General features: G+C 36.6%; 2 protein-coding genes across 10 annotated transcripts in view; both read right to left on the reverse strand.

Annotated features, from left to right (window-relative positions):
* Positions 1-2,107: 2,107 nt before the first annotated feature.
* Positions 2,108-3,949, reverse strand: FGFBP2 (fibroblast growth factor binding protein 2). Its single transcript, XM_074821371.1, has one exon. It carries the CDS (start codon positions 3,924-3,926, stop codon positions 3,300-3,302), a length of 627 nt encoding a protein of 208 aa, XP_074677472.1. The 5' UTR covers positions 3,927-3,949; the 3' UTR covers positions 2,108-3,299.
* Positions 3,950-6,950: 3,001 nt separating this feature from the next.
* Positions 6,951-27,944, reverse strand: part of PROM1 (prominin 1) — a 65,404-nt gene continuing 44,410 nt past the window's right edge. For 2 of the 9 annotated variants that reach the window (XM_074822172.1, XM_074822173.1), the window contains exons 13-27: positions 26,396-26,555; positions 24,192-24,344; positions 23,243-23,366; positions 22,735-22,838; positions 22,246-22,330; positions 20,778-20,924; positions 20,436-20,507; positions 17,675-17,767; positions 16,918-16,944; positions 16,494-16,547; positions 14,388-14,468; positions 14,241-14,309; positions 13,605-13,697; positions 11,927-12,042; positions 10,488-11,496 (exon numbers count right to left, since the gene is read on the reverse strand). In XM_074822172.1, coding sequence (XP_074678273.1) covers positions 11,460-11,496; positions 11,927-12,042; positions 13,605-13,697; positions 14,241-14,309; positions 14,388-14,468; positions 16,494-16,547; positions 16,918-16,944; positions 17,675-17,767; positions 20,436-20,507; positions 20,778-20,924; positions 22,246-22,330; positions 22,735-22,838; positions 23,243-23,366; positions 24,192-24,344; positions 26,396-26,555 — 1,415 coding nt within the window. In that variant the 3' untranslated portion in view covers positions 10,488-11,459. Of the gene's footprint in view, positions 8,400-8,629; positions 8,671-10,487; positions 11,497-11,926; positions 12,043-13,604; positions 13,698-14,240; positions 14,310-14,387; positions 14,469-16,493; positions 16,548-16,917; positions 16,945-17,674; positions 17,768-20,435; positions 20,508-20,777; positions 20,925-22,245; positions 22,331-22,734; positions 22,839-23,242; positions 23,367-24,191; positions 24,345-26,395; positions 26,556-27,944 lie in introns of those variants that run through there. The other 7 variants (XM_074822175.1, XM_074822182.1, XM_074822176.1 and 4 more) reach the window with 7 other exon arrangements.

Consider the following 27,944-nt stretch of genomic DNA (forward strand, 5'->3'; position numbering starts at 1 on the left):
GCTGTTCCCCTGTCAGGAAAATAAAAACAAATTCCATCTCCACTTGAGCAGATTTCCTGAGATACTTAGGTATATGCAGACTAACAGGTTAACCTGAAATGAATGAAACAGCAGGTTTCATTCATTCACAAGGTACTTGAAGATTGCTTTAAACTCACCACAAACACTTTTCAATTCATCCTTTCATTAATTAATAGCACTTTCATGCCAAGAAGGTAACTGAAATGTCATGACTATACATTTCCACTGCTAAACACAATTAAATGGTAACGTAGTTGATACAATCACAGCGCTGTTACACTAAGGTGGGGTATTTCAGTTAACATATAGTTTTTAAATTTTGAAAGTAAGATCATTATAGTTAACTGACTTGCTGAGGTTGTAATCCAAGCCATGCATCACCTTGGTACCAAAATCCTCACCTTTTTGTAAGATCTAGTGCTTAACTACATATTTTTGATCCTGGATATTTTACAAAAAGCATTTCATGAAAGAGGGTCCTTTGGTGCGAGACTAGTTGATTTCTAGTTTCCACTTCAACAGCGAAGCTTCAGACAGTCATTCCAGTCAGCACAGTGCCAAGCGTGGAGCCCTGTGCAGCAGAGCTCTGCTCTACTGAAACGAGATGAGAGTTCCCTAGGAAGTAGTGCACTAGCAAGTGTATGTGACATTTGTTCTCTGCTAAGCAGAATCAACGGTGGCCACATATTTTAGATTGTATTAAGAGTTCTACAAAGTGTCAGATAACTTTGCTGCCTTCTGTGCTCAGTGCATATACATAGAAGAGGGCACAAAGGGGAAAATTTTCTTCTGGTGAACTGATGAAACCTCTTTTCTCTTGCTAGCAGTATGGTGGGTGACTGATTCTCCCAGACTTCTCTCAATGCAAGACACTCTCATTTTTGAGGTCATTACTGTTGTAGTGGATACTTCTGCAAAACATTCACTCTGCAGTGTGGATTTCGCATCATACAAGAGGAGTTTTAAAATATTTAAAAGATACACCTCAAGAAAACCCTCAACCTGACCTTAACATTTCCAAATAGTTTCCAAATATCACTTTAATGCATCTTGCATGTTTGCAAATCAAACAATTATATTCATTTTTATGACAGAAATGAGGGAATACATGTACTACTACATTTTTTAGTCACAGCACAAAAGTCTCACAAGGGTAACTGAAGCTTCAAATTAAGATTAACCACACTAGATTTATGGCTGAAAAAATACAGATTTGCTTGTGCTTGCATTTTATCAGTGTTCAAGCTGTATTTCTGCCTTATACATACAACCTTCTGCACTGATCCCATGTTCATGACTTGCTGTTCCTTTCCATATATTTCAATATTGATATTTTCAATATTCAATATTGATCAATATCCAAATATTGAAAATTATTTCAAGTTTTTTTGGTACAAGGCACAGAGTTTAGTGATTGGACAGTCACGATCTGGAATGGTGAAGCGAGAATTAAAAATCTGTGAGTAAAGCTGGAGAAGTAGTTAAGTGTAACAATGCCTTGCAGAAACTGTTTAATTGGCAAATATAGAGCACTACTAATTTCTGTGGCACAAAGCTTTTCCAGTTATATCCCTGCTGCAAAGCTCACTTGGGAACAAAAAGGATCATTGTTAAAAAATAATCTGAATATAAATGACAATCTGAATATAAATCTGACAACAGGCTATTAGGTTGTGCTTTGTATTTTGATGAGATTTATGCAAGTGCCCAAGTGCAGATGAGAGTTACCTCTCAAATTGTTTACTGAACTCAAGCATTAATATTACCACTAGCAGATCCTAATAACACTGAACTCTGCAGATGCATCACAGATGAACAACTCTAAACTGCTATATTTAGAAATGTATTCTTAGATTACTCTTTCATTTCTCCAACCTTTTTTTCCCTGCTGGCTGAAACTTATAATTGTAATATAAATGCAATAACATTAAAATATTACTATTAATGAAAACATGTTCAGTGGGAAAGTAGGGACTCAGATCTGTAACTTCTCTTACATGTTCTACCAACAATCTCTTAAGAAAGAAGTATCAAATACCATGACTTTATACAACTAGCACCATTTAAAGAAAGCACACTGAGTAGGTTTTCAAAGATCTTATTTTTATTATTTGCACTAACTGTAGCATCATTTACAGCTTTCATCTCTAACAAACTGAAGTGAATCAGCACACAGAAAAACCTATTCAAGGTCAGCACTCTTAAAGTGGAACCTTGGTTACAGAAATGCGGTACACCTCGGTGTGTAATAGACCTAGGAACAGTTAGCTTATCCTAACACTTTAAGTACAGTCACTCCAGTTTCATGCATTTTTCAGGGCTGTTGAAAAGTTTCATTTTAAGGGTGGAAAGAGGAAAGAGCTACAAGACTTATAGAGATGACTCATTTTGAAACCAAAATTTTCACGTCTATTAAACTACAGCAAGGACCCTTCTTCAGCTGTAAAAATTTTGCTCTGCAAAACAAGAAAGAAAAAAAAAATTAGTCACTTCGTTGTATTAAGGCACAAGTAAGATCATTAGCAGCCTAAACACTTTAACCAACTTGCTGGTTCATGCTGCATATATTCCCATTTCTGTCAAGCTTGCCAGGTTTAGACATTAGTTCCCGGCCTTCCCTCTTTGAGCAGAAATGGAAGCAGGTATAGGACCAATCATTTCTGTGAGGGCTTTGCCTTTTTAAATCTTGACTGAAAACCCAAGACTTACTAGACAAGAGCCTGCATATGATCCCCTATCGCCTCTACAGAAACAGACCCACAAACCAAGACAGTCCGTTTTGTTTTATTCGTTTCGGCAAGTTGTTTACGAACTAATTTTAAAAATTAAAACGGTTGGTTATTAACTAGCAGTTTTGATGAACAAGCTTTATCCTTCCAATTTCTGAATTTAGTTCTAAATTGTTCTAGCTGATGCATTTGTTATTTATCCCACTTCACTGGCTTAAATCCAAAAGTCAGCACAAGAGGGAAGGAATGACAGAAGGCATAAAATAAGCCCAATTCAAACAGAAGTGAAATATTATAAGATTAATAACAGATAGGACAAAGACCTCACAGAAGGATATCACGAGCTATCACTGCAAGTTTAGGCCGTCCAGCCCCTCAGAAGCCACAGTAGAGGCTTTACCACATTAGATTTTAGTGAGCAAGACTAGAACCTCCCTGTCCACACCCTTGAGAGACTCCCAAGATCAAAATAAAACAAAATGACAACAGGATTACTCTTAGGTATATCCCGCTGTGCTTCAAGATGGGAGTTTTACCTGAAGCAAATCCTTAACCTCTAAAGATGCCAATAATGTAGGAGCAGACACCATGCAGGGATTCCCAGCAGTGTTCCCGTGCCAGTTTCATTGCTTCTGTTTCATTTTCAGATCCTTGACCATCTTGGGTTGGTTTTATAAGAGGCAGTATTGGGGGCTTGTCTATTTTCTTAACAGAGCTTTTCCCTTCTCCCCTCATAGAAGTGGAAGTTTTCTGGACTGTTTTGTCCTGGTTTGCTAGATCTTCTGGCTCCATACCAGCATCTATTTGCTTCATGAGAGCCTCTGTGGGAGCCTTTTGGCACATGGTAGTCTTCAACACTTGTGTGGATTCGCAAGCATGCGGGAGCTTTCTAAGTTCCATGGCAATCTGATTCCAGTAAATCTTTGGATTGTTTCTGAAAGCACGACAGATCGATGGCTTGCCAGTGAACTCACACCAGTAGGACATGCCTTGGCTTTTGCATTCAATTCTAAGTTTCCTCTCCTCATCCCCACTCATTCTCATTGTGCAAATATCTTTGGTTTTAGTCCGAAAGTTGATTTCTTCTCCATTGCTTCTTTTTTTTGGCTTCAGCTTCTGTCCCAGTCCTCCCATTCCACAGATCACTACTAGGAAAAGAAGAGCAACACTCTTCATGGTGAGAGGAGTTGACTGAGATCCTTGAGCAACACGATCCAAAAAAGTGAAACCAGTAAGTAACAGGCTGCTCACAATTTAAAGGCTTGGTGCACAAAGAAGCCTCTTCCCAGCGAAATGGGGGATGTAAGGGTTTTTTTTATAAAAATAATAAATCACACTTCAGCAGGCATGTGCCCATAATTTATAGCCTGAGGGAGTGTCGGATAACCTGTGAACTCCCAAGAAGGTAACAAGACAAATCTTGTAAATGCAGTTAAATACAGAACGATAGTTGTGTAACTGAGAAGCACATTCCTATCCAGGATGAACATGTCATATTTGATTTTTAACAGATATTTTCCATTCTCCAGCTGCTTTATAGTTATCTTCATGTCAGAGCTTATAAGACTATACTGAAGTAAAAAAAGATAAAAGTGCCAAAGCAATCTATGCAGCTACCTCTGGATGATTAGAAACGTGTCCCACTAATAAAGGCTGATTTGTGGAATGGGTTTTCTGTGGATTTGCACAGTAAGGATGCAACTTTAGTACTTCATTTTGTCAGCACATGACATGCAGTGGGGACACATGGAAGAATCAACTGCATGTTCTTTGAGGCGTGAAAGATTTTTAGACTTGCAATATATAACCAAGATAAGGAATAAAGCTCTAGCAAAATAAGGTACTACAGGTCTAAATATAAATGAAACATTTGGAAGTTTTACCATAATTGTCACACCATGGGTTATTATCAGTCAGAACAAGATAGCAGAAATAGCTTATCATGGGTCTCAGCAGCAAGGAATAGACCCCAGAGCATGTCAGCACATGCTTTATCACCTTTCACTTTTTTTAAAAAAATACTTTCCTCTTCATAATAAATGATCTATAAAAACACCATAAAACAAAGGCAAGAGAACAGAAGTATTTTAATGCACAATCTTGTACTAGCAGTTTCTGCTGCAGTAACTAAAAGCAGAGCTAAAGAAAATCATGGTAACTCCCTTGGGATTCAGGAGGTCATGAGGAAAAATCCTTCCCATGCTGTTGCAAGCCAGAGTACTTTTCTGGCTAATAAGACCCCACTAGGCACTTCTTTCAAAGACATGTATCCTACATCCAGCCTGACCTGAACAGCTTCTGGAAGGGGTATCACATTATTTAGGTATGCTTGAATAACTGTGGGGTGCTAGAAATGCTGGGTTTAAGAGTGGCCGTACATAATGGAATAGAATACTATTTTATGTATCTAGCCACTCAATATGTATTGCTAAAAAAATACCAAGGCAAAAACCTTCATTTAACACAGACAGTGAAGCAGAAAATTGCAAAAAATCACAGAATCATTCAGGTTGGAAAAGACCCTTGGAATCAGAGTCCAACCATCAGCCCTACTCTACAAAGTTCTCCCCTACACCACATCCCCCAACAGCTCATCTAAACGACCCTTAAACACATCCAGGGATGGTGACTCCACCACCTCCCTGGGCAGCCTATTCCACTGTCTGACCACTCTTTCTGTGAAAAATTTTTTCGTAATGTCCAGTCTGAACCTCCCCTGTTGGAGTTTAAAGACATTCCCTCTTGTTCTATCGCTAATTACCTGTGAGAAGAGACCAGTACCAGCATCTCTACAATGTCCTTTCAGGTAGCTGTAGAGAGTGATGAGGTCTCCCCTCAGCCTTCTCTTCCTCAAACTGAACAGTCCCAGCTCCTTCAATAGCTCGTCATAGGATCTGTTCTCCAGGCTCTTCACCAGCTTTGTTAATACTTGACAAATGCTCCTCTAATACTCGACAATAGAGTCCCTAGCTACTGTGACACCCCAGCTAGCCTGAGAGCTGCCTGCTTGAAGATGGAGCCACCTAGAACAGCTGGTCTGGGTAGCCTGAACCTTGTTCTTTCAGTGAACATGTCATGAATTTCCCCATGACTAAATACCATTTGATAGAGAGAACAACATTGTTTTCTTTTGATCCCCTCTCTAAGGCTATTTCAATAACATTTTCAGGCTCATTTCTAGCTTCTTGCCCGACTGTCTCTTTCAAAGCACAGTGGTGTGGCTCTCCAGTCAAGTCTTAAAGAGAAACAGCAATGGTACAAGTCTACTCAAGATTTACAATTCACTCTTCTGTTGCTTTTTGGGGAGCCTTATCACCCATCATCCAGACAGAAGAATCTTACTGCCTACTTCACACTCTATTTCAAGGATTTAAAATCCCTACTGCAAGCACTCAAAGACTCCTAATATTTGACAAACAAATGTATTATTTACACTTGGTTATGCACAACAGCACTGACAGTTCCTAGATCAGAAGCTAAAGGCATTCATCTCTCTTGTTCTAATAATTGTTAAAGAATTCAAAACTACTTAAAAGTTACTTTATACCAGTTTCAGATCTCTTGTTCTCAGAGTTTTAAAAGTGTAATCATGAAAACATATCAGACTACAAGGATAAGGACAAGTACCAAAGCTTGGACTCAAGAGCTCTGGTGTACTTATGTATTACAGTTAATATGTTACTGCCAACTGTTTGTCTCACTCCCATCTGACATTTGTGTCCCCTGTCTGTCTGTGCTTCAAATGAAACAGTTCACAGTCTGTTATATCAGTGGAAAACAATTGTCCTTTTACAAGTTAAGCTAGGATGCCAGCAGTGAACTATGGGAGCTGAAGAACCAGCAAACATTTAATTCTGCTGTCAGTGCTACAGAAATAACAATAGAAGTCAGTGATAACACCTTGAGCAGTTGCAGGGTATGTAGATATCCTCCACAACTCATTAGCTCAAATCCTACCATCTCTGCATAAATCATATCCTTTGTGGAAGTTGAAAGCTCCCTCACCCAGAGTCGATGTTCTTTTTCAGTCCTTTCTGCTCCAGTTCTTGGTCTCTTATCTTGCTTAAAGTCATCAATAAGTCAAATATAGCAGAAATTTTTAATCAGGGTAAAAAAAATTCATTTTCGTAAGATCTTAACTCAGTGCAACTCTTCTGAGACAGGTCTATACAACAAAATGATTGAGAATCAAACATCAGGTAGTTAAGCAAGTTCTTTTTTATTTAAATGAACTGGGAACATTTTCTCAAATTAAAAATAGAAACTTTTAAAAATCTGCAGTTCTGAACATTACATATACACATATGCTACATACTGTCAATTAGAAATGTTTCCATTTATGACCTAAAAATGAAAAAATTAAGGTTATTCCAGATTAAAAACTGGTATCACTTTTCAGCATTTTTTTTAAATTATATGAATGATTTACAGGATTATCCCTACTTCAAGCCAATGAACCTTGTTGGAAACAAAGTTAACAATACTGATAAATAAAGAGACACTATTTTAGATCAATATACCCAATTACTTCACCCGCTGAAATTTTTTACACTAGTAACATAGATACTTTTGGCCTTGTTGATGAATTCTGCTGTTATCTAATTCAGCAATGCAACTGTATGCCTAAATTCAAGGCAATTACTCTACCAGTACAAATGTTAACTCTAATTGCTGAACACATCTGAATTTCAATATTGGAAATCATATTTTGAAATTATTCAGCAAAAATAGTATCACTGCCCCCTGAAAGAGCCACAGCTTAACAGTGATACTATTAAGGACATTATAAAAATGAGTGTGAATGAGGAAAAGGGAGACAGAAAATGTAAAACATTCTAAAAATCACCAATATATGACATGTCTCATGCTCTTTTTGAGTACTACTGAACTCTAGAAAGCTTAGCCTTTTCACTATATTACGCATCACGCAACTCCCAACCCTCCCACCCAAAGAGTTTCAAAATAAACTTCTCCAAAGTCCCTTTTAGGTCTATACTTCAAAAACCACTAAATATTAAATAATTAAAAAAAGAGGGAGAAAACAAAACTGCAACTGAACTTTTCAGACACACACAGAGACACCATGGATCCCATTACACTTCAAATTTAGTCCAAAGTGGTCATTCAAGAGCACCAAATAGCAACACTGATCATGCTGGTAAATTCATTGGTGAAGACTATTATACAATTTAAAATCTTAACTAAACACTTATAAGTTTTAAGAAAAATGTATATACAAAAGTCTCTGTATACAAAATGTATTTTTATGTAAACGTGTATGTACTGTATTTAACACAAAACAACAGTTTAAGATAAGAACTTGACCAACTGTCAGAGGATTGCTAGGCAAAGGCTGTTAATTTAATTAATTTTTATACTGTGATGTAAGAAAGCCCAGTGTAAAAAAGTAAAAAACAGAAAACGTTTTAATTCAAGCCTTGAACAGTGGTATTTGAGAGGCAGTGCCCTGATCGCAAAATATTCTGTACAGTAGTTTATGGCATAACATTCAATAGTACATTTGGGATTTACAGTACGGGTGACATAAAACAAGTGGCTCAGGATTTGGAAGATGAACGCAAATGCCAATACACTTGGAAGAATAATGATATATTCCTGCAGAAGAATCTTGAGCCTCATTTATACAGCCTGGAAATAATCACAAAAACAATTCAGGAAAATTTGATGAAGACAGAATTATAATGTAATTTAAGCACAATGAAGGCACAGATTTTCATATGAACATTAATATGGTTCAATAATTTTTGTTATTTTTTATTTTTAAACCTTGCAGCACTCATGTTACAGAAAGCAAAGCAGCCTTCTTAAAATTAATAAAGTAGTAAGACTTGAACTGACTTAAAAAGCTTATTGCTTACCCATTAATGTTTCCAGTATGTGTTACCACTGTTCCACAGAGCTAGACAAGAAAAAAAACACAAACCAAAACAATCATTTTCTTTTGCCCACAAATGGAACAGAAATACTGTGTCTAACTAAGGTGAGACAAGCTGAGCTGGCACAAACTGTTCTCAAACTTTTACCCATTTAATCAAGATTTTTTCAAACAAGAGGAAATAGAGATTTGTGGTTTTCTTCACCAACCCTTACGGTTATCTTTGCTTCATGATAGAAAGAAATGCTTGAATTACCTATTCAATATCACTCCTTTGAGAATTTAATCCAGCTTTCAATTTTGCTCTCACAAAAATGGTGACTGCATTTGAGGTCTTTTGTATCTTCAACATGTACATAAAAACACTTACGTGAGATAACTATACAAATATAAATATACTTCTTACAGATGTCATACTTGTACCTACATCTTCTATTTATAAAGAAATGTATTTGCATCTCTTTCCAGCAAAATCATACAGCTGATTCAAAGGCCAAAAAAACTCTATGGGATTCTTTACACCTGCAAAAGTACAGGTGTACAGAGAACTGTTCAAAGTCATAGCTCTCAATGTATCTCCCAAAATAATTCGTAGGAAATGAGAAGAAGAGAGGATAGCATACAAACAAAGAGTTTGCTGAACTGAAAGTTAAAAACAAGTCTCTATTGCTATGGGAATCCCAAACTGAGAAATTCAAAGCGTGTATCTCATAATTAGCAGTTTTTCAAATAATCTCAGCACATCGGAATTGCTTCAGACTGAATCCTTACATTGTATTATGGAAGCCCATTTTGAGTAATTTAAAATTTAGGAAAAGGAAGTCAGGACTGAACTAGTGGGTCTTTGTTTAAAAAATTATTTTATGTTAGTAATTTTTAGCTTATTCAGGAACACTGTATTAAACTATTCATCAATCACTGAAATATCACAGAAAACATGCTATGAACCTCAAGAGTATTTACATTTGTATTAAAGATTCAGAGATCTGAAAGGGACTTCTAAGGCTGAGCAATTATTATTTCCCTCTCATGTAAAATATCTAAACTCCTTAAAACTGAGAGTCCTTAGATATGTCAGTGGAGAGTACTTTTGAATTAAACACCTTGTATATTAATTTAGGGAGTACCCTTAAGTTGCAGAACAGACCATGACAATTGTAATCATAAATACCACTAAAAACATTGTTATATTCCTTCCTTCAGAAGGAATGTGAAATCAAGATTTAGTCAGTAAATAATTATTATAAAATACACTTCTAATAAATAATAATATACAACTGATGCAGCCATAAAACCTGGCAAGACTTCCAAACTTTGAGCTCTCTTGGAATTTACCCTTTACTGAAAGAATGGTGGTATCTTACTTCTCTGCCAATACTCAACCTACACTTTCAGTCATGAAGTTGCAAGTTAAGGCACAGTGAGCTACAGATTTCAATCAGAAATCAGATCCTTCCTTAAGCAACTCAGGTATTTTGCAAACCCAAATACCGAAGTTGTGGGACATCCTATGTTACCCCTATGGAAACTAAGTGTCTCACAGCTAGCTAAGTTTTTACAGCACAGAAGTTGTAGAGACAGAAAAGAACCCAAATCTCCTCCTTTTAAACATAACTTGAATGTCTTGTTTTGTGATGTTACACACACTAGTTCTACCCATGCAGAAACACCCATTTTCTCTGTTCATGTTTTCTGCATACTGTGGCTCACCAGCCTTTTGCACAGGAAAAGCTCTTCTCCTCACCATCTGAAAACTAGGACAACTCAGGAGTAACAATGCACCCCATTCTATCACTTTCAACTGCTATCAGACTGTTTTAATATGTGTATCAATTTAGGACCACCCCCTGTGCTAGAGAAATACCTAACTACCTGGATTTTAAGATCAAATTTAGACAATTGCTTTGTTAAATTGTTGGAAACTACTACAACATCTGCTGTTATGTAAAGAAAATTTGAGAAATATAAATCATACAGCATTTTCTATAGTGAGTAATCATGCAAAAAAATTAGAGAATTAAGTGATTCACTTTAAAATGTGAAGAAAATTGATAGGTAATTAATACAGTAGTAGATTAAGTAAGGACACATGAAGGCATGCAGTTTCAGACTTGGTTTACCTTGTAAAAACAGGATTGTGTATACCATATAAATGCTCTTTATGATAACCATTATTACCATTTTCCGTACTGTAATAAAATAAATACACCAAGAAAGACCATGTTAACTATAAGATGCACTATGTACAGTATGGCTTCTAAGACATGTACGTGGATGATGGTATTATATGCAAAGATAAACTGTGTCTGTACAATAGAATATAACTTTGTTTGTAACATTCAGGAGTTATGGCATAATTATATTTTACATTTGTTAATATTTTTATAGTCTCCAAAAAGTATTTAATTATTTTGCTATACTTGTGGAGTTGGATACTCTACTATAAAGTCTGGTGAAACAGAACATGTTACCTCTTTTGAAGTAACAAGTTACATTAAAAATATACACTCTCCCACCTAAGTAAAATAATTTTAACAAATACCAGCAGAAATGTCGTACATTTGCATGGGTATAGTTTCGACACTAGAAAACACAAAAAAGGAGGAGTAATTAACAAGACACTAAGTAGTGAGCAATTTTAGCTGTACATGCCTGTTTCTGCTCTACTGACTTGTGAATGTGTAATGAAAAATGACCAGTGTGAAATTTGAGAAATGCAGTGTACAGGTGAACTGAACAATGAGCAAAACAAAGAGTAGGGGAAAAAAACACAGTAAAAACAAAACTGATGTGAAAATATGTAAGAACAGTTATCATAAAGTAAAATGCCAAGTCCCTGAGACAGAGGAACTGCAATTGAAAAAGGAAAGACTGGTTAGGAATAACTAAGACAGTAAGAAAGCAAATAATTCATTCAAAGAGACTACAAAGCAGGCATAGTTCACCTTAACAGGTTACTTAGCAAAGCTAATCACTTGCACATTTGGAAAATATTTATGTAAACACTGCACACAAAGCTCTGAAGACTTCACTCTGAAACAAGTTTCTCAAAGTCAGAGCTGGCAATATCTGCACAGAATCACGGCAAGTCAAGGCAACCAAAGCCCACCTGCATGAAGCACTTTGCAGGCACCAACCCAAACCCGCAGTATTTCACAAGAACATGCAATTCTAATGTGACAGCACAGACTGTTTAAGGATTATAGCGCCTTCATGTGAGACACTAGGAAAAACATTTCAATCCATTTGCCATTTAGCTTACTTAAGAGTATATACTTACTCATCATATACATCCTCTGTATCCATTCTACGATAGTATTTGGAGAGTTTCACAGCAAAAATTATGGCAGGAATTAAGAATATTGAAGAACTTCCCAAACCAAACCAGAAGGTATTCTGAAACAAAGCAAAATCCAGGAAAAAAAGATCACAGAGGAAATCTGTCAGAAAAGTACTAAATCTTTGCTGGATATTCTAAGCATTGTTACTAGAAGAACACAGTAGAAATTAGTTGCACTGATCTTGTGGACTACCTGAGGGTCCTTATACTAGTGTGGAACAGGGCATGTTAGGCATTTTTCACTGTCACTGTGAACTAAAGTAAAAACACCACCAATGTAACCAAACAGGATTATGTCCGAAGTTGCTCAAAGCTATACAGCCAGAGTGCCCTAAGAAGTTATTTCAACATAGCCTCAGGCTAGAAAGTAATTTTGTGTCTCAGCATTAATTTACTAGCCACATTACTTCTTTTTCCTTTCCTGATATTTTAAAGTATTTGTCTTTCTTGCGGTTCTTGTCAAAATCTGAGTTTCCAGCACTTTCTCAAGGTATTTTTTAACTTGCTAACTGCAGCCTGTTTGTGTAACTAATTTCATTAACATACAGTTGAACTGAGTTATCACCAGATGTTAAAATGATGATTTTTCAAATCTGATTTGTGTTGGCTGGAGGCACTTTGACTTATAAGTGACTCAGTTAAGTTCTATCATCAGGATAGAACCAATCATGGTCCATCTCCCACCAGTTAGTGGCTACACAAATGAGAACAGAAACTCTAACACAAGAGATAATCAATGAATACACTATGATTCTGGCAGGTTAGGAGGTTTTTACGGTTAAGCATTTTCAAGGTTAAGCACTTCATGGCTAAACATTATCAAGCTTAGAGTGCTTTGGCTTTGATTGATGACATGCATTTACTGTTCATATGATTAAGACCTGGCTAAAAGTGTCATAAAGCTAAATAACAGCTAGGAAATGTTTTAGGTGGTTTCCAGGCATGTGGTTTCTTCTTCTATTTCTAATACATGCTGTCCTCTTTCCAAGCTCTTTTGGCAAGATGAAAAAGCCAATATTGCCCTTATATACTGCTATCAGTTATGCTCAAAGGGTCCACTGCACCAGTATGAATCAAGATCTGTCTGCTCTAAGTCAAGTGATAAAACCTCATTCAGGTTTTCTAGATACCAGGAAAGATACCTGAGAAAGTTTTTCCTTGGTATTTCTCACTCACTTCTTGTCCCCACCCCATCCCCTTAAGTAGATGTTTCAGCTGTAAACATTTCAAGATCTTTATGCTTTTCAAGGTGGTTCAGAATCAAGCAAACTGAAACCCACCCTTTCCAGAATTTTTATTCCAAACCAATAGTACTGTATTTACTTTGCAATTCAAGTTGGAAGAAATTTAGTAAGAACAGTTAATTTCACAGAATTCTTGCTAATTTATAGCAATTTATAAACTTGCCTAAGTTTAATGGGAACCTAAAACAAGTCCAGCACTGGCTTGCCTTTGGACTTGATTCAGATCAGAACATTTTTTTCCTTGCATAACTTTGAATGTGATACTTTATTATCATACTTCAGAATAGTCTAGGCAGAATAATTAAATGCAGATTTATGTTCAAAGAATTTCCCACTTGATGCCCCAATTTTGAGTAACAGAAAATAGTTCTTACCACAGAATCAGTTATATAGCTGCATAAAAAAATATCTACTGCTGTATCTATCACATTGGCAATAGGCTTGCACGCTGCTACCTCCATGGCAATCTGAAAGACAGTTTTAAAAAAACAGTTTGAAGTATCTAACAGAATAAAATAAGAATCTCATAACTTGCTTGCAGTTACAGATACTGTTTACTAAATTGTTATCTCTCACCCTATCCAAATTCAAAATAAATTCCAGTGGGATATGCTATCAACCAAACATCTTTTAAAACATCAGCTTACTTTCTCAAAGGCTGCAGCTAAAGAAAGAAAAATAAAACAAGATGCTAATGACATCAATTTGAACTAAGCAGGATCAGGCTCAGTGCAATATTAGCACAAATGTTAGACTTCAGGCTAGCCCTGGAGAAATGATACTATGTTAAATTTGCATTTTATTCCAATCAGCAGAACTCATAATTTCTATTCTACTTCAAACAACAAAACTATTTATAGAAGAAAAGTCTTCCCCTTCATAATAAGTACAACTATCTTACAAACTGAAACTATAAAATATGCTACCAAAGTAACATTTCTATTATTATTATTTAGCTTTTTAGGTTTTTTTTAAACACAGCTTCTCTCAATGAAGCAAATGCACCTTACCGACTCCTTGACCCACTCGACGTATTGCTCAAAGTAGCCAACTATGGTATCCATGTACTTTTTTGTCTCCTAGGAACAGACAGAAGTAAGTGAATGTCTATCTCCATGACATCATAGATTAATGTACTTTCATCAAATAAAGCTTACCTGGACAATAACTAGAGAAGCATTGTTATTTATGAGAAGCTGGGCAGCATTAACAGCACTAATGACATTTTTCACCTTAACCTAGAAAGGAAGAGATGGTGTTTAATATAAATAAATCCCTTTCAGGATGTTACAGTGGCTCTGCAGCCATTGTCGGGAACCTATTCTCTTGATAAAACAGCATCACTGTCCTGTCAAAACCTGACAAAACGTGCAGTTCCACACAGAACATGAGCCTGCCTAAGGATTCTTGATCATCTGACAAAACTCTCTCACTACTAAAAAAGGAATGTATCTGTGGTTACAAACAGTATCTTTTCCTGTAACTAATTTATATACTAGATCCGTTTTCCATTCTCTTTCCTTTCATTAAGTGTAGAAATACTTTCATCAATGTATGTATATACACTACAGACACACAGAGTGCACGGCAAAACAGTAGGAAAACATGTGCTACTACAACTCATGATTAGTAGAGTATTAGTCTATACAGCTAGAATATGCTGGAATCAATATTCAAAAGGATTGAGACACTCCTTCAATATATGTACAACCCCGTAAAAGTCTCTCAAAGAACACACACAAAGGATAATGTACATGCAGCCTGAAACTGTAGAGATGTTTCTTAAATATACTTAAGGGTCAAACATCATCCTTTTTCTTATCAACACCTTCTTTCATGGGTTCTTACCTCCCCATACTGGTTCAAATCACAGATTCTAAAAGAAATCTAGCTGGTCTGCTGCTGTGGATGGGTGACAACCTCAATGGGAACAAGCTGTTCTGACTATGACTCTGTCCTGGTTTTGGTTGGAATAAAGTTAGTTTTCTTCCTAGTAGCTGGTATAGTGCTGTTTTGGACTTAGGATGAGAATAATGTTGATAACACACTGACGTTTTAGTTGTGTTTAAACAGTATTTATCCTAAGTCAAAGACTTTTCAGCTTCTCATGCTGCCCTGCCATCAGAGGCTGGGAGGGGACACAGCAAGGACAGCTGACCCAAATGAGCCAGAGGGATATCCCATACCATATGATGTCATTCCCAGTATATAAACTGGGGGGAGTTGACCAGGGGACACCACAGCTTGGGGATTGGCTGGGCATCAGTCAGCAGGTGTATTGTTCTGTGTATCACTTGTTTTGCATATTCTAATATTACCATTTTTACTACTGTTATTATTTTCCCTTCTTCTTCTGTCCTATTAAACTGTCTTTATCTCAACCAACAAGTTTTACTTTTTTTTTCCAATTCCTCCCCCATCCCACTACAGGGCAGGGGAGTGAGCAAGTGGCTATGTGGTGCTTAATTGCCAGCTGGGGTTAAAACACAACAGACTCTTTAAGTGCTAGCTAGTGTGGCTGGATTCTTGCTACCAGAGCCAAGGCAGGCCCGTGGCGATAGAATGCTTTGCTGCCAGAAAAGTGACCATCCTGTTGCTTATTCTCCTGAGTTTGGCAGAGCAGCTGGTCTCACTGGGGGTGCAGGCACTAACTGCTGCGTAGAGAAGAAACATGGGCTGCCCTGGGGAAGCCTCTATACAGATCCAGGTTCCCACAGCGAGGCTGATGCTGCAGAAGCAGGAACAGGAAGGTAACAGTACAATGCTAAAGAAACAGGCCCCAGTGGGAGCTGGACATTGGACAAGAGGTGGTTAAGGATGTGAATCGCAAAGCTCTCTTTTCTCAGTTGTATATGTGTGTTTTGTTTCTTGGTTGTCCCCCCCCCACAAGTTTTGTATTCAAGGATTCTAGAAAACACAACTACATTTTTAGGAACATGAATAACACAGATTCAGTACAGTTCCATGTACTGCATTATCACGTGACAATTAAGTTTACAATTCATACTTCAAAAAATATCCCAAAAATTCCTTCCCCCCCCCCCCCCCCCCCCTTCTCTATAAGGAAGGGAAAGACAGGGTAGAAAAAGCTATGCAGGATAGATATCTAAATCCCTGTTACTACCTCAATGCATTACAATCTCTTCCAATAACAGAACAGCTACAAATAAAAAAAGCTGTACTGAAAATATATGCCCTGCATATGCAGCAGATAAGATTTAAAACACACAAAGATGGTCCTGTTGCCAGAAAGAAAAGCCTACCATAAGTTCAGATGATGTCCTCTTCAGCAACCTAATGCTCTGATTTAAAGTGCTCTATTAGAAAGGAGGAGGGGGGGAAAAGAAGAAGACTGAAGTCATTACTACAGGTAAGAGCCCAACTGTTTTAACATTATAAGCATGCTTTGATCTTCTATAGATTGTTTCTAACACAGCATATCACATTATATATAGTAACAACAGTTGTATTAAAACTCATATATTGTGGTTTTAATCACTGAATCAGTATTTGACCAACAGCACTACATAGTTATGAATCGTGTACTGGAAGACTTCAGATTTAACTAAAGTTAGTACCAATAAACTGAGTGAGATTTATTTGGATGAAAGAGAGAACAGTTAAAATCAGAACCAAGTGTTCAGAGAATTCTATATTGTGCAATTTCAGAAGGGAAAAAGCACTTACCCTAGCTTTAATATATTTCTTGACAGTCAGTTTTGTAAAAGGAAAAAGAGATGAGAATAATTAGGAGTTAATTAGGAAAGAACAGCACAGAATCAGAGTGGAACAAAAGACCTAATGCTTTTTTACAAGAGGGCTTTGATAGGGGCAGAAATACTGTATCAGATGCTAGGATAAACTAAAAGTCTTCATGTTATGTAGAGGAAATAACAATACACAGCATATGAGATTCACAGCTTGATACTATACAAATCAGTGCCCAGAAAAGTCAGTCAGAAGCCCTTTCACATCTTTTACAGCATCAATGAAAGAGATTTTTCTTTTGCTCTAAATACTGCTGTTTGAAGTTTCCAATTTCAATACTGTTAGGTGACTGCTAACTCCAAGAAATAAACTGTAAAAGTGGTAACTACTTTTATTACTGAAGACAAATGGTAAGAAAAAAAAAAAAAGAGTGATCTAGTGTTAGAATTTTATAAAGTTCTCTCCTGCTTCCTCTTTTATTCATATATAATCACAAATACATACAAAGAAATGGGGAAGAACAAGGTCATGATTTTAGACAGTATTATAAAGTAGTAGTATTATAAGTAGGAAAACTATTAAACACATACTTTAACCAGATTACTCTTCAGTGACACAATGCAAATGCAATCCATGCTTATATAATAGCCGAAGTCCAGCTTTCTAAACTGTATTTAATAGATTTAGTGATTCATATTGTCTATAAATGTGTTTTAATATTGCTTTAATATTTTACCATAGCTTGCTCTAGCGGAACGACTTGCTGGTTATGAATCATTCGAATGCTGTTTGCGTGTCCTTTTAAGGCATTTTCCAGTGCTCCTTTTGGCTGCAAAAAATTCAATTATGCAGCATTGTTCAGTAGTCTCAAAGCTTTCCAACTAAGCAAAAAACAATGAAAGTTGCACATTATACTCATCCGCTGCAGAACAGCTGATGCTAGCAACGGGATATGGCAAATTGAATTCCTCAACACAAGGGGGGGAAAAAAATCACTGTGTTAATAATTCAAACCTCAGCAACCAAAACAGATATATTATACTGCTTTCCTGGCTATAACATTATCAACACAGATTTAACTGAAGATAATTTTCACATGGTGCACTAAGTCATTTTAAATACAGAAGAGCAAGCACATCCCCCTCTCACTCGCCAGAAGCCAGACTTCACTGCAAGAACCCTGCAGCACAGCACCCCAGCTGGGACAAGCATCTCCCAGTCACAGGTACTTGATTTTGTTTTGGGCACTGTGGACATCACCCCGAGGCACTCTCTACTTTGAAGGGCACAGAAGTTTAAATATTTTCAGTCAGTGACTTGAAAATGCATCTGTGAAGGGTATTTTTCATTTCTGCACCTCCCACCTTTCAGTTAGGAGATACAAGTTTATGCTCTGATTCCAAATGCCTGTCTGAAGCTCACACTTCTTACAAAATACTGTAAAATTTGTTCTTCCTCTCAGAAATGCATTTCTTTTCCATTTTCTTTTGGTGGAAGATCACTTGGCTTCCTGCATACACACTGCTAACTCCATTTTGGAAGTGTAATAATGGTAGACCTCAATGCTCAGAGATGTGTTTGCTTCCTGTGAAGTGTTCATGTAAGCAGTCAGCTGTAGACACTGAGCAGCTTCAGGATGCTTCATCTCCTGTACTGACAAGCTGAATTCACTTCCCTAACAACACCTGTGGGTGGTATTGCTCCCTACTCCACAACCTGACCCCTTGGTTTGATGCAAGTTTTCTTCCATTTGCTCACTCCAGTGTACAATCATATGTTCGATTTTGTGTAAGGTGCCAGAAAATGCAAACTATACGACCAAAGTTAATTAATTCCAAAAGCTTTTACTTTATCTTTTAATTGATTTTTCTTGTAAACTTTAACAGCTATCACTAATAAAAAAGTGGGATTTTAAAATATCCTTGGAAACCAGCATCAGTTTTGAAACAACTTAACTTTTGTAATACATCATATTGTTGTGGGATTATTTTGTGTTTGGTTTTTGCCTTTTTTTTTTTTTTTGACATTTCATAGATTACACCTAAGAGCATCACAGGGAAGAAATAAAAATGTACATTGGGACAGTGAACACATTTCATATTGTATTTTTCTTTGTCTTTTATATGAAGAAATTACTCTGCCTGATCTATTCTCGATTCTAATGCTTCTTTTAAATTCTGTTACAAAAACTAATGAAAAACCAACCTATGAGCACAATATATTTTTCTTTACAGAACTATGTGGAATATACCTTTAAAGAGACATCTCCGAGGTAATTTTATGCAAGACGTAACATGTTTGAAGAACCTCAGCTTTCTTTTAGAAAACAGCCCCAAAACAACAGTGAAAACTCCCCACCTGTATAACCTTCAATATGGCACAGTAGCAAGTAAAAATGGAAATGAAGCGTGGCCAAAGCTACTGCTATCTGTCCAAGTTAGTAGACAACCTACATGATGAAACGTGTGGCTCACCCATGGTGCTTGGAGAGGATGCTAACTACAACACAAAACAATCATGCAGCCTAACCTTGACATGAGTGTACGTGTGGCAGAAAAAAAAAAAAATGCAACAGGTGTGATCAAATTATGCAAAAACCTGGAACAAACACACCAGGACCCTCTACTGGTGCCCTCCTCTCCCTGGAGGAGGGATGGGTATCTGATAAATTCCAAACATCATGGTCTCACTCTGCTGTCTGTTTCCCTTAGTGATTCAAGCAATCTTAGTACATGTGCAGCATAATTCTCTCTTCTACATGGCAAGGGAGGAATCTGTCTTGTGCCAGTGTCCAATCTAGCATCCAAACTATGGCTTTCATTTCAAAAAAAAGTGACCTTGACACGCATACAAACATACCAACTGAATATTCACTATCTGTTAACACAGCTGTGTCATTCTACAGATTCATTTGTGGGCAACATTGTAGCTATACCCTCTAACCATTGTCCATGTGTCTGCATTCAAAACGCTTTTCAGAGCAGACATGATCTCTTTTGTGCATTCTCCCTCCATAATGGAGCTCTAGTTCTCATTAGAACCCTTATGAGCTGCCACAGCATTAATTTTATTGCTGATTGCAAAATCTTCTCCTCACTAACTGAAAAATTAATTCAAATCATCTTTTCCATCACGATCTAAACAATTTTTCTTCCAACTGGGACCCTAAAATGCAGACAGCATAACAGGAAATACTCAAAACAGAATATACCCCTCGTTTCTTAAGCAAACAGTGGAATTTGAGAAATTATACTTCCAAAGCAGAAAGTGTACAACACTTAGAATACAAAAATCAATAATTAGCAGTATTTAAATACAGCTCATGCGCAATATAGTTTTTGAAAGTTTTTCCTTACGTGACAATGCATCATGTATATAAATGTCTGAAGTACAAGAATTTTCCCACAGGAAGTCTAAATACTTGGCTATGTATTTATACTTACATACCATATAAACAATACATTTTATGTATTATTGTATTAGAGAATTAAACTTACCAGCTGGTCTGCTCTTGCTTCTAAGTCATTAGCAAATGACAGAAGATCAACCTTGGTAACACTTTTATTGATCTGAAACAAGATGTGAACAGTAGGGAAAGAAAAAGAGTATGTTGTTCCTGCATATACAGACTGCTTGCACTCAACCACACCACCTACTTTGTCTACCCTTTATTTCTTAATGTTTATTGACCTCAACTTCTGAAGTGCTTTTGCTCCAAGTTTTGTTATTCTTCAAAACACACCCTTTCACACAAAAGCAGATTCTTCTGGTCTGCCCATCGTTAAATATTTCATTTTATGCAGTGTCCCACTCATGTCTTTAGTTTACTACAGTCTCACCTCTGTCAAATATGCTGCAAAGTTTATCCCTTCTATTCCTGAAGAGCTGAAATCCAGAAGATTCTCCTTCCCAATTTCATCCAGGAGAATGATTTTGCTGAGGTTTATCTGAATATGTTCAATTTTAAGTGCTACATCTTCTGTATACTGAGAGGGAAACAAAACACAGCACAGAAGTAGTTTGCACCCAGTGCATATTTCTCTGTAGTACCCCCCTCAAGCATCTTGCTTTTGCTGACTCATCACTTTCACGAAGCAGCACACATTGATTTTCGCTTGCATCAGTTTAATTAACTTTGATAGAATCCACCACATAATGTTCTTCCCTTCCCTGCAGTATCCACAGTCTAGCCATGCCATGTGCTAACCTACCTATGCATCTTTTATACCAATGAATTACTTGCCTTCCATAAAGTTTTAAGCAGGCTTCTCTGAATAGTTGGTCCCTCCTAAGAGGAGACTGAGATAAAACAGAATTCTCTTTCCCCTCCAGGAAATGTTATCCTTAAAAATTTTAGGTTCTACCCCTGGCCCTAATCAAGGAAACCTAGATAATCAGTATCTCAGCTGTGGCCAGGACAGACGCTGTTTGCTGTATTGGCCACAGGACTGAATGTGCCTCCTCTAAATATGTTTAGTGGTGACTAAAGATGACTTGCTTATTGTTACCTGAAGTCTTCCTGCACTGCACCCAAACCTAAAATGTTACCTGTCCTGCACAGGGCACAGAAAAGTAGATGAGGAATCGGGAAACCTGACTTCCTTCCCAGCCTGCTGCAGAAACTCAAAATAAATTTTCTCTCTTAGTGAATGTTCCCTGTTCATTTTAACTGTATATTATTTGGGGCAGGGACTGTATATATGAAGTGTGGGTACAGTGCCTGGCAGAATGGAACATAGATCCCCTAGGGGTTGCTCTAATGAATATTCTAGGCAACCCCAAAATTAGCAAAGTCATGTAATGACAGTGCAGTCATGTATTATTACAGCTTAACTGAAAAGATTTTGTTTTATCCCTACCCATTCCCACCAAAATCAGAAGTATTCTTAGGAGCACAGAATATCATGTCCTCGATCAACATAAATCTGACTGGAAACAGAAGAGAACACACCAAGGAAGACATTTATATAAAGAGCAAGACCCATTAAACACAGTAAGCAGCCTGTGCAAGATGCTAAATTTGAACCTTCTATGTAAGTTTCAAAATTAAAACCAACATTATTATCACCACCCATCAGCACATCAGAAAAACTTCCATGGTCCACTAAGACTGGTAAAGAATATCTTATTTGTAAATAGATTTCTTTCTTTCAAATTAGCTTGGACAGTTCTTGCCTCCTTGCGGGATGTATTGTATATAAAAAACAAAATCCCATAAAACCCAGACATGCTATACTGTGTTTAAGAGCAAATACCTCTCCAGTCTTCATTAATAATGATGCACTCACTCATGCTTTCTTTACTTACCATACTAATATTTAGAAATTCATCAATATTGAACATGTGTTCTAGGTGAAGGGAAGTATAAATTCCTTTGTTTTCCTTGCAATCACTATAAAATAAACATACATACATCAACCTAAAAACCACCTTGAGGAACAAGTGTTAAGAGAATGATTAACAACTTTTTCATATTCTAAGAAAATCAGCCCTTTAAAAAAATTCTGGCTATATTTTCTGAAGCTGAGTCTATAATAAAGCAAGTAATTAATTTCTGCAGGTCTCAAAGATGCAAAATATTTTATCAAAGAGCTCAACTGGTATCGTTATACAATATTATGCTAAGACTACCTCTAATAACTCATATATAGGAGAAAATTGCTTTTGCTAGTGATTCACTAGAAAATCAGAATGTCTTCTGGAATATGTGTGATTTTTACATGTGCTGGAAATATGAAGCATACCACAAAACCGGTACATATAAATAGAATTAAATCTTAACTGTAACTTTAATACCTGTACACTTTTTCAAAAGTCAAGTTAATATCTGGATTTTTAAACAGGATGCCAGGAAGGTAGTTTTTCCAGTGTTGGTTTAGTAAGTAGGGAGTATCCAAAACCTAGAAGACAAAATTCAGTAATGTTACTATAGTTCTGAGTTTTCAATTCATGATCTTTTGACACATACCGGCACCTAAGCTTACCACCCACTAATGGAAATATAAGCAAAACAGTGAATTCAACCTCTCTGGTGAAGAAAGTGAATATTAAAGCTCCATGTCACCATGAAATGCAGAATCACAGAAAAATTTATTTCCAAAGGAAGATAGGCATGCAGTATTTACACTGCAAAGCAAATGAAACTAAGAAAGGATCAATGTCTCTGGTGTGCAAGGGGAAAGTAAAACCAGATCCAAACTCACTTGAAGTGTTCCATAAAAAATAATAATGCAATACATAAAGGACAAGACCATTGGGACTCATGGGGATTTTATTCGTTGTTTAATAACTTGAATAACTTCACCTTGAATAAAGTTTTATCTTCAAAGGGCTCACAGACCAGTTTTTCTACATTTCCACCTGCGACAAAAGTGAGCACCACTACAATCATCAGCACCCAGGAGAAAAGAAAACTGAATCCAACACCACTGAAAAAGAAATAAGTTGAGTAAGTTTTTGCTTTTTAAGAACAAAGTATATATACTTGGGGCAACAGCAAAGCCAACAGTTAGCAGCTATAATAGAGATATGAAAACTGGCAGATGGTTGAAATACTTCTCTTTGCCAAATATGTTCTTGTCCTCTGAAACATCTTATATGTTTCAGCCCTGTAAAGTCTTCAGCTAAAGCGCATCTAAAATGCTCATATTTGCATCGGGTATGCAAACTCTTTTAAGAGTTAAGTTTAAGAGCCACAAAAGCATGTAATTTTCTTTTTTAAATTCATCTCTCTAGCCTTGTGCTCTCAAAAGAGTTTTAGACAAATTTCAGATGCAATCTTCTCTTGTGCCTGGTAGAAATGATATTAAACCACTACTGAGAACTTCCAAGAGCAACCTCAAACCTCCTAAAGTGCTCTGAGAAAGTCAAGTGTTTCTTGTCAACTCGCATGTTTTGTTTTTTTCTTTCAAGCAAATGCTCAATCATACTAAAAAGCTATGAATTCCCTTTATATTTTCAATTATCTGCTCCCAGTTTTTGCAATTTCCAAACGGACTTACAAAGAATTTCATTAGCTACAGCACTCACCTACAACAGTAGATTCAGAGATTTAATTCTTCAGCTACGATCCTCAATGAGAGAGCAACCCAAAATCCCCAAGTCCCTCAGTGGAAGTATGCGAGATCAGTATTTATTTTTGTTCTATTTTTTTTCAGCACATATACATCAATAAACAAAAATTCTTTTCAAAATCAATAAAAACAGCCTTCTACAGGTACCTTTATTTTATTTCACCAATAAGTGAAACTTACGCCATAAGAAAGTTTCCTCCAGTGTTGGAGATGCAGCCTCTGGTTGTTGGAGAAGCATGTTTATCATAACCACAGGTGCCACATAGCAATCCAAGACAGTAGAAGACCAGAATCAGGACCACCATGCAGCACAGAATGAGACAACCCAGCCACCTAAGGAATAAAAGCCAAAGTGCTTGGTTATTAGCATGCAAAGAACACACTGGAGACCTGCAGAATACATAATGCAATACTATAGTCCCAACTGGCCCACTCGCAGTTCTGTTTGAGCAACAAATGTTAGGAATGAAAAAATGGTTCTCCTACACTAGCATGTATTTTGGGCCAGAACATAATCACTGTTGGATTACAGACAGCTGCTGTTGAAGGCCTGGGGAACAAACACCACAGGAGCAAAGTATTCCCAACCCCAGTTACTGCAGGTGGACTGTTCTGAAGCATCAAAGTGCACCAAGTGGAGCAAACAATGACTCAGAGGAGGCAGATGCTCGAACAGTAATTTATACAAGAAGCAATGGAGAAATTTATGAATGTGGCCATTGGTCACGAAGTACATAATTGCTCTTACTGTAAGGCTTACTACTTTTTTCACACAGTGCGTTATGCTTGTAATTGTACATAACTGTATTTAAGGCTATTAAAACCTAGGCTTTGTGTATCTGTGATGGAATGCTTTCAATGTATGGAGCTGTTAATAGAACTTGATCAGGACAAAGGTCTTGGATAGGAACTGAACTTTCATTTTTATTAATTAAATCACATAACAGTTCTATCGGCCCAACTATTTGGAGCACATCCATTTATTCACACATTTTATCTCTCATTCTAGCCTTTCACCCACTCCCAATCTCCCCTGCCCTTTCTTTACTCTTTTGTCATCACTTCTCTCAGCTTATATTTCTTATGTTTCCCTTTCTCCTCCCTGTACCTTTGTAGAGAGAAAACAGGAATCCAAAAAAATCAGAAAAAGGAGTATCGTAATGAATATGCACAGCCAGTAAAGAAAAACATTAATGTTGACAGGCACATTTGTAAAAGAATACTTATTAAAAACTACAAATAATGCACCTGTAATTAAGAAAGGGATGGATAGAAAATAATTTGGACAACTACAGGTTTGTTGGTTTCATTTGTACTTGAGGTACGACTAGGTTAGGTTTGACAAGAACGGGTATTTAAGTACCATGTAGAAGAGATCTATTTCTCCACTTTTTTGAATTTAAATGCAAGATTAACAGAGGCATACTGTAGCAGAATGAAGCAATATATTTATTTGGTTAAATGCAATCTGAGCTTCAAAGAAAATACTGATAATTTGTCATATTAAGGCTCACCTCAAAAACTGACATATAAGGAATGGGCTAAAGGTAAGGTTATGTAAGGTTCTTCCAAGTTCAGTCTTTTGCTCACTTTTATTTAACATTGCATTAAAGCCATTAGCACACTTATTCTGTAGCAGTGAAACTGATTATGACACAAAGATAGAAGGAATTATCAACTACAGGATCAACTGAAGTGTCAAAATGTAGGAGAACTTGATGAGCTTGAGGACTGAAATGACTAAATCTGGATAAAGTTAAATGCTATGAAATGAAAAGCTTTATGCTTCAAAATATGAGATTATTACTCAATTACAGGAGTCACACAAGTCTCAGATAGGAAGAATATCTTTTTCTCACCGTACAATCAACCCATGCACTCACAAGGACAAGTACTACACCAGTAGCATGGGTGCCTAAAGATATACAAGGTGTGAAGCAGAATCCCTGATACTCCTCCTCTGTGGTAGAAAGGGTGCAATAAAGAGGGACTGGCTTCAAGGCCTCTCTGGTCCTATGCTTTCGCAACTTACCTGCAACTCAACAAAAACAAGCCCTCAATAAGACGTCACCCTGGTACTGTGAAACAATCCATTCCTTTATGCATTACATCTTTGATATCTACCTACACCTATTCTTCCTGAAAAAGACCTGAAGATCTACAGATTAGAAACTACCTCTTGCTCTGTAGTGGAACAGCATCCAATTGTTGATTAACTGCAGTTTTGGCTTTTACCAAAATGCCAGTAACAAACAATTGCCTTATAGCATCTTTGCTTCACTGTGTTCATCATTAATAGTTTAATCGCCTTTACAGAACATTAAAATATTATGAAGTATTAACCACAGGTAGCAATTGACTCCTGCCTTATTTCCTGTACATACCTGTAGAAATCATACTGCTCCACGACTGGAAAATAATCTTGAACATATGCTTCACTCTGTGTAAGAGATACCATCAAATCTGCTAAAATCTTCTGGACAGGCAGTGTTTTTGTGAAGGTAGTGATATTTGAACCAATGGATTCCAGCACGCTTTTGATATCTAGAAGAATAAACATACTGCACCATTACAGATTCATAGAAGAAATTTAGGTTCCATGTATGCATTATAAAACGCTATTAAGCCATTTGCCACATGTAACAAGCAAGCCATGAAGACAAGTGTGAGGAAGAGACAAGCAGGCAACACAAACATTTAGCTTCAAAGTAACACAATGGCATTTTAAAACACACTCTTTATTTTTAGCATTCAGTTTAATGATGAAAGATGTAGATGTCGAGCCAGAGTTCTCTTTCCTGTCGTCATAATGACTATGTCACTTCTTATCTAGCCAGCTTAAATCTTGCTTTTCACGCAATATTGCAAATGGTAACACTGAGCAAAACAATTAGCCACTAAGTTTACGAAAGAGGAGATCAAAAATCTATTTAAACTTCATCCCTTGGGAATACAACACTGTGAAGGAGCCTATATTCAGGATCTATACTAGTTATTTTAAATCTTCTTTAAAAAGATTGCTTAAATGAATTCATTCCAATTAGTTAGCAACATTCTTGAGATAATGATCAATTAAGCCATTTCCTCAAATTATGAATGAACATGCTACCCTATACTTACAGTTTAGATACACACTATTTAGGTACACAAAGACATGATTCATTCTCTTATTACACATATTGTCTATTTCTAAAATGCAGTTTCTGTTTACTCTTTCCCTTCTTTCAACTTGGAACATACTTGGAACAGCAGGATGCATAACTATAGGTTGCTGTTTGGTAGTAGGCAACACCTTCCTCTTTCTCAAACAACCAGTTTTTGGCTGTTTGTTTTGATGTTTACTCTTCTAAATTCAATCAGGTAGCAAAACACTCTTCTTTTAAAAGAAGTTTACAAATAAATGCAATTTTTTTCTAGTAAAGGTATTTTTTTTTTATTTGCTTTGTAACTCAAACTCAGTTTTTATAAAGACAAAACCCCAACAACTTATAAATATATAAATTAAGATGACTTGTCTGTGTTTAGGTGTATCAGCAGATACAGAAAGTGAGTAAATCTGCACTAGACTTCCTAATGAAAAGTGTAACATCAGTTTTGGAAAACTGGCTCATTTTAGGCAAGTTCACACAGTATGCTATGCTTGTATAAATACTGTGTTTCATTTTGCCCAGGAGGACAAAAAAAAAGAAGAAAAACTTACAAGGAACAGCTGTTTATATATGCAGAACAGGTCCATAATGCAAGAACAAAAATTAAAACAGATTAGTATACATACACTATACTACATTTTATTCAAATGTCAAGTGTCCAGGTACTGCCAAAGAGTAACAGTGTAAAGTCCAAGTAACAAAACAATTAAGACAGACATTTAAATTATCCTTAAGGCATATTTTACCTCCCCTTCGCCATCCACTACACTTTAATACAGCAGCA

The sequence above is a fragment of the Strix aluco genome, chromosome 4 (assembly GCF_031877795.1).
Source record: "Strix aluco isolate bStrAlu1 chromosome 4, bStrAlu1.hap1, whole genome shotgun sequence".
NCBI lineage: Eukaryota > Metazoa > Chordata > Aves > Strigiformes > Strigidae > Strix > Strix aluco.

Bases quoted from the DNA above. Each gene is read 5' to 3' on its own strand.
- FGFBP2 (XM_074821371.1), bottom strand. From the start codon at position 3,926: ATGAAGAGTGTTGCTCTTCTTTTCCTAGTAGTGATCTGTGGAATGGGA.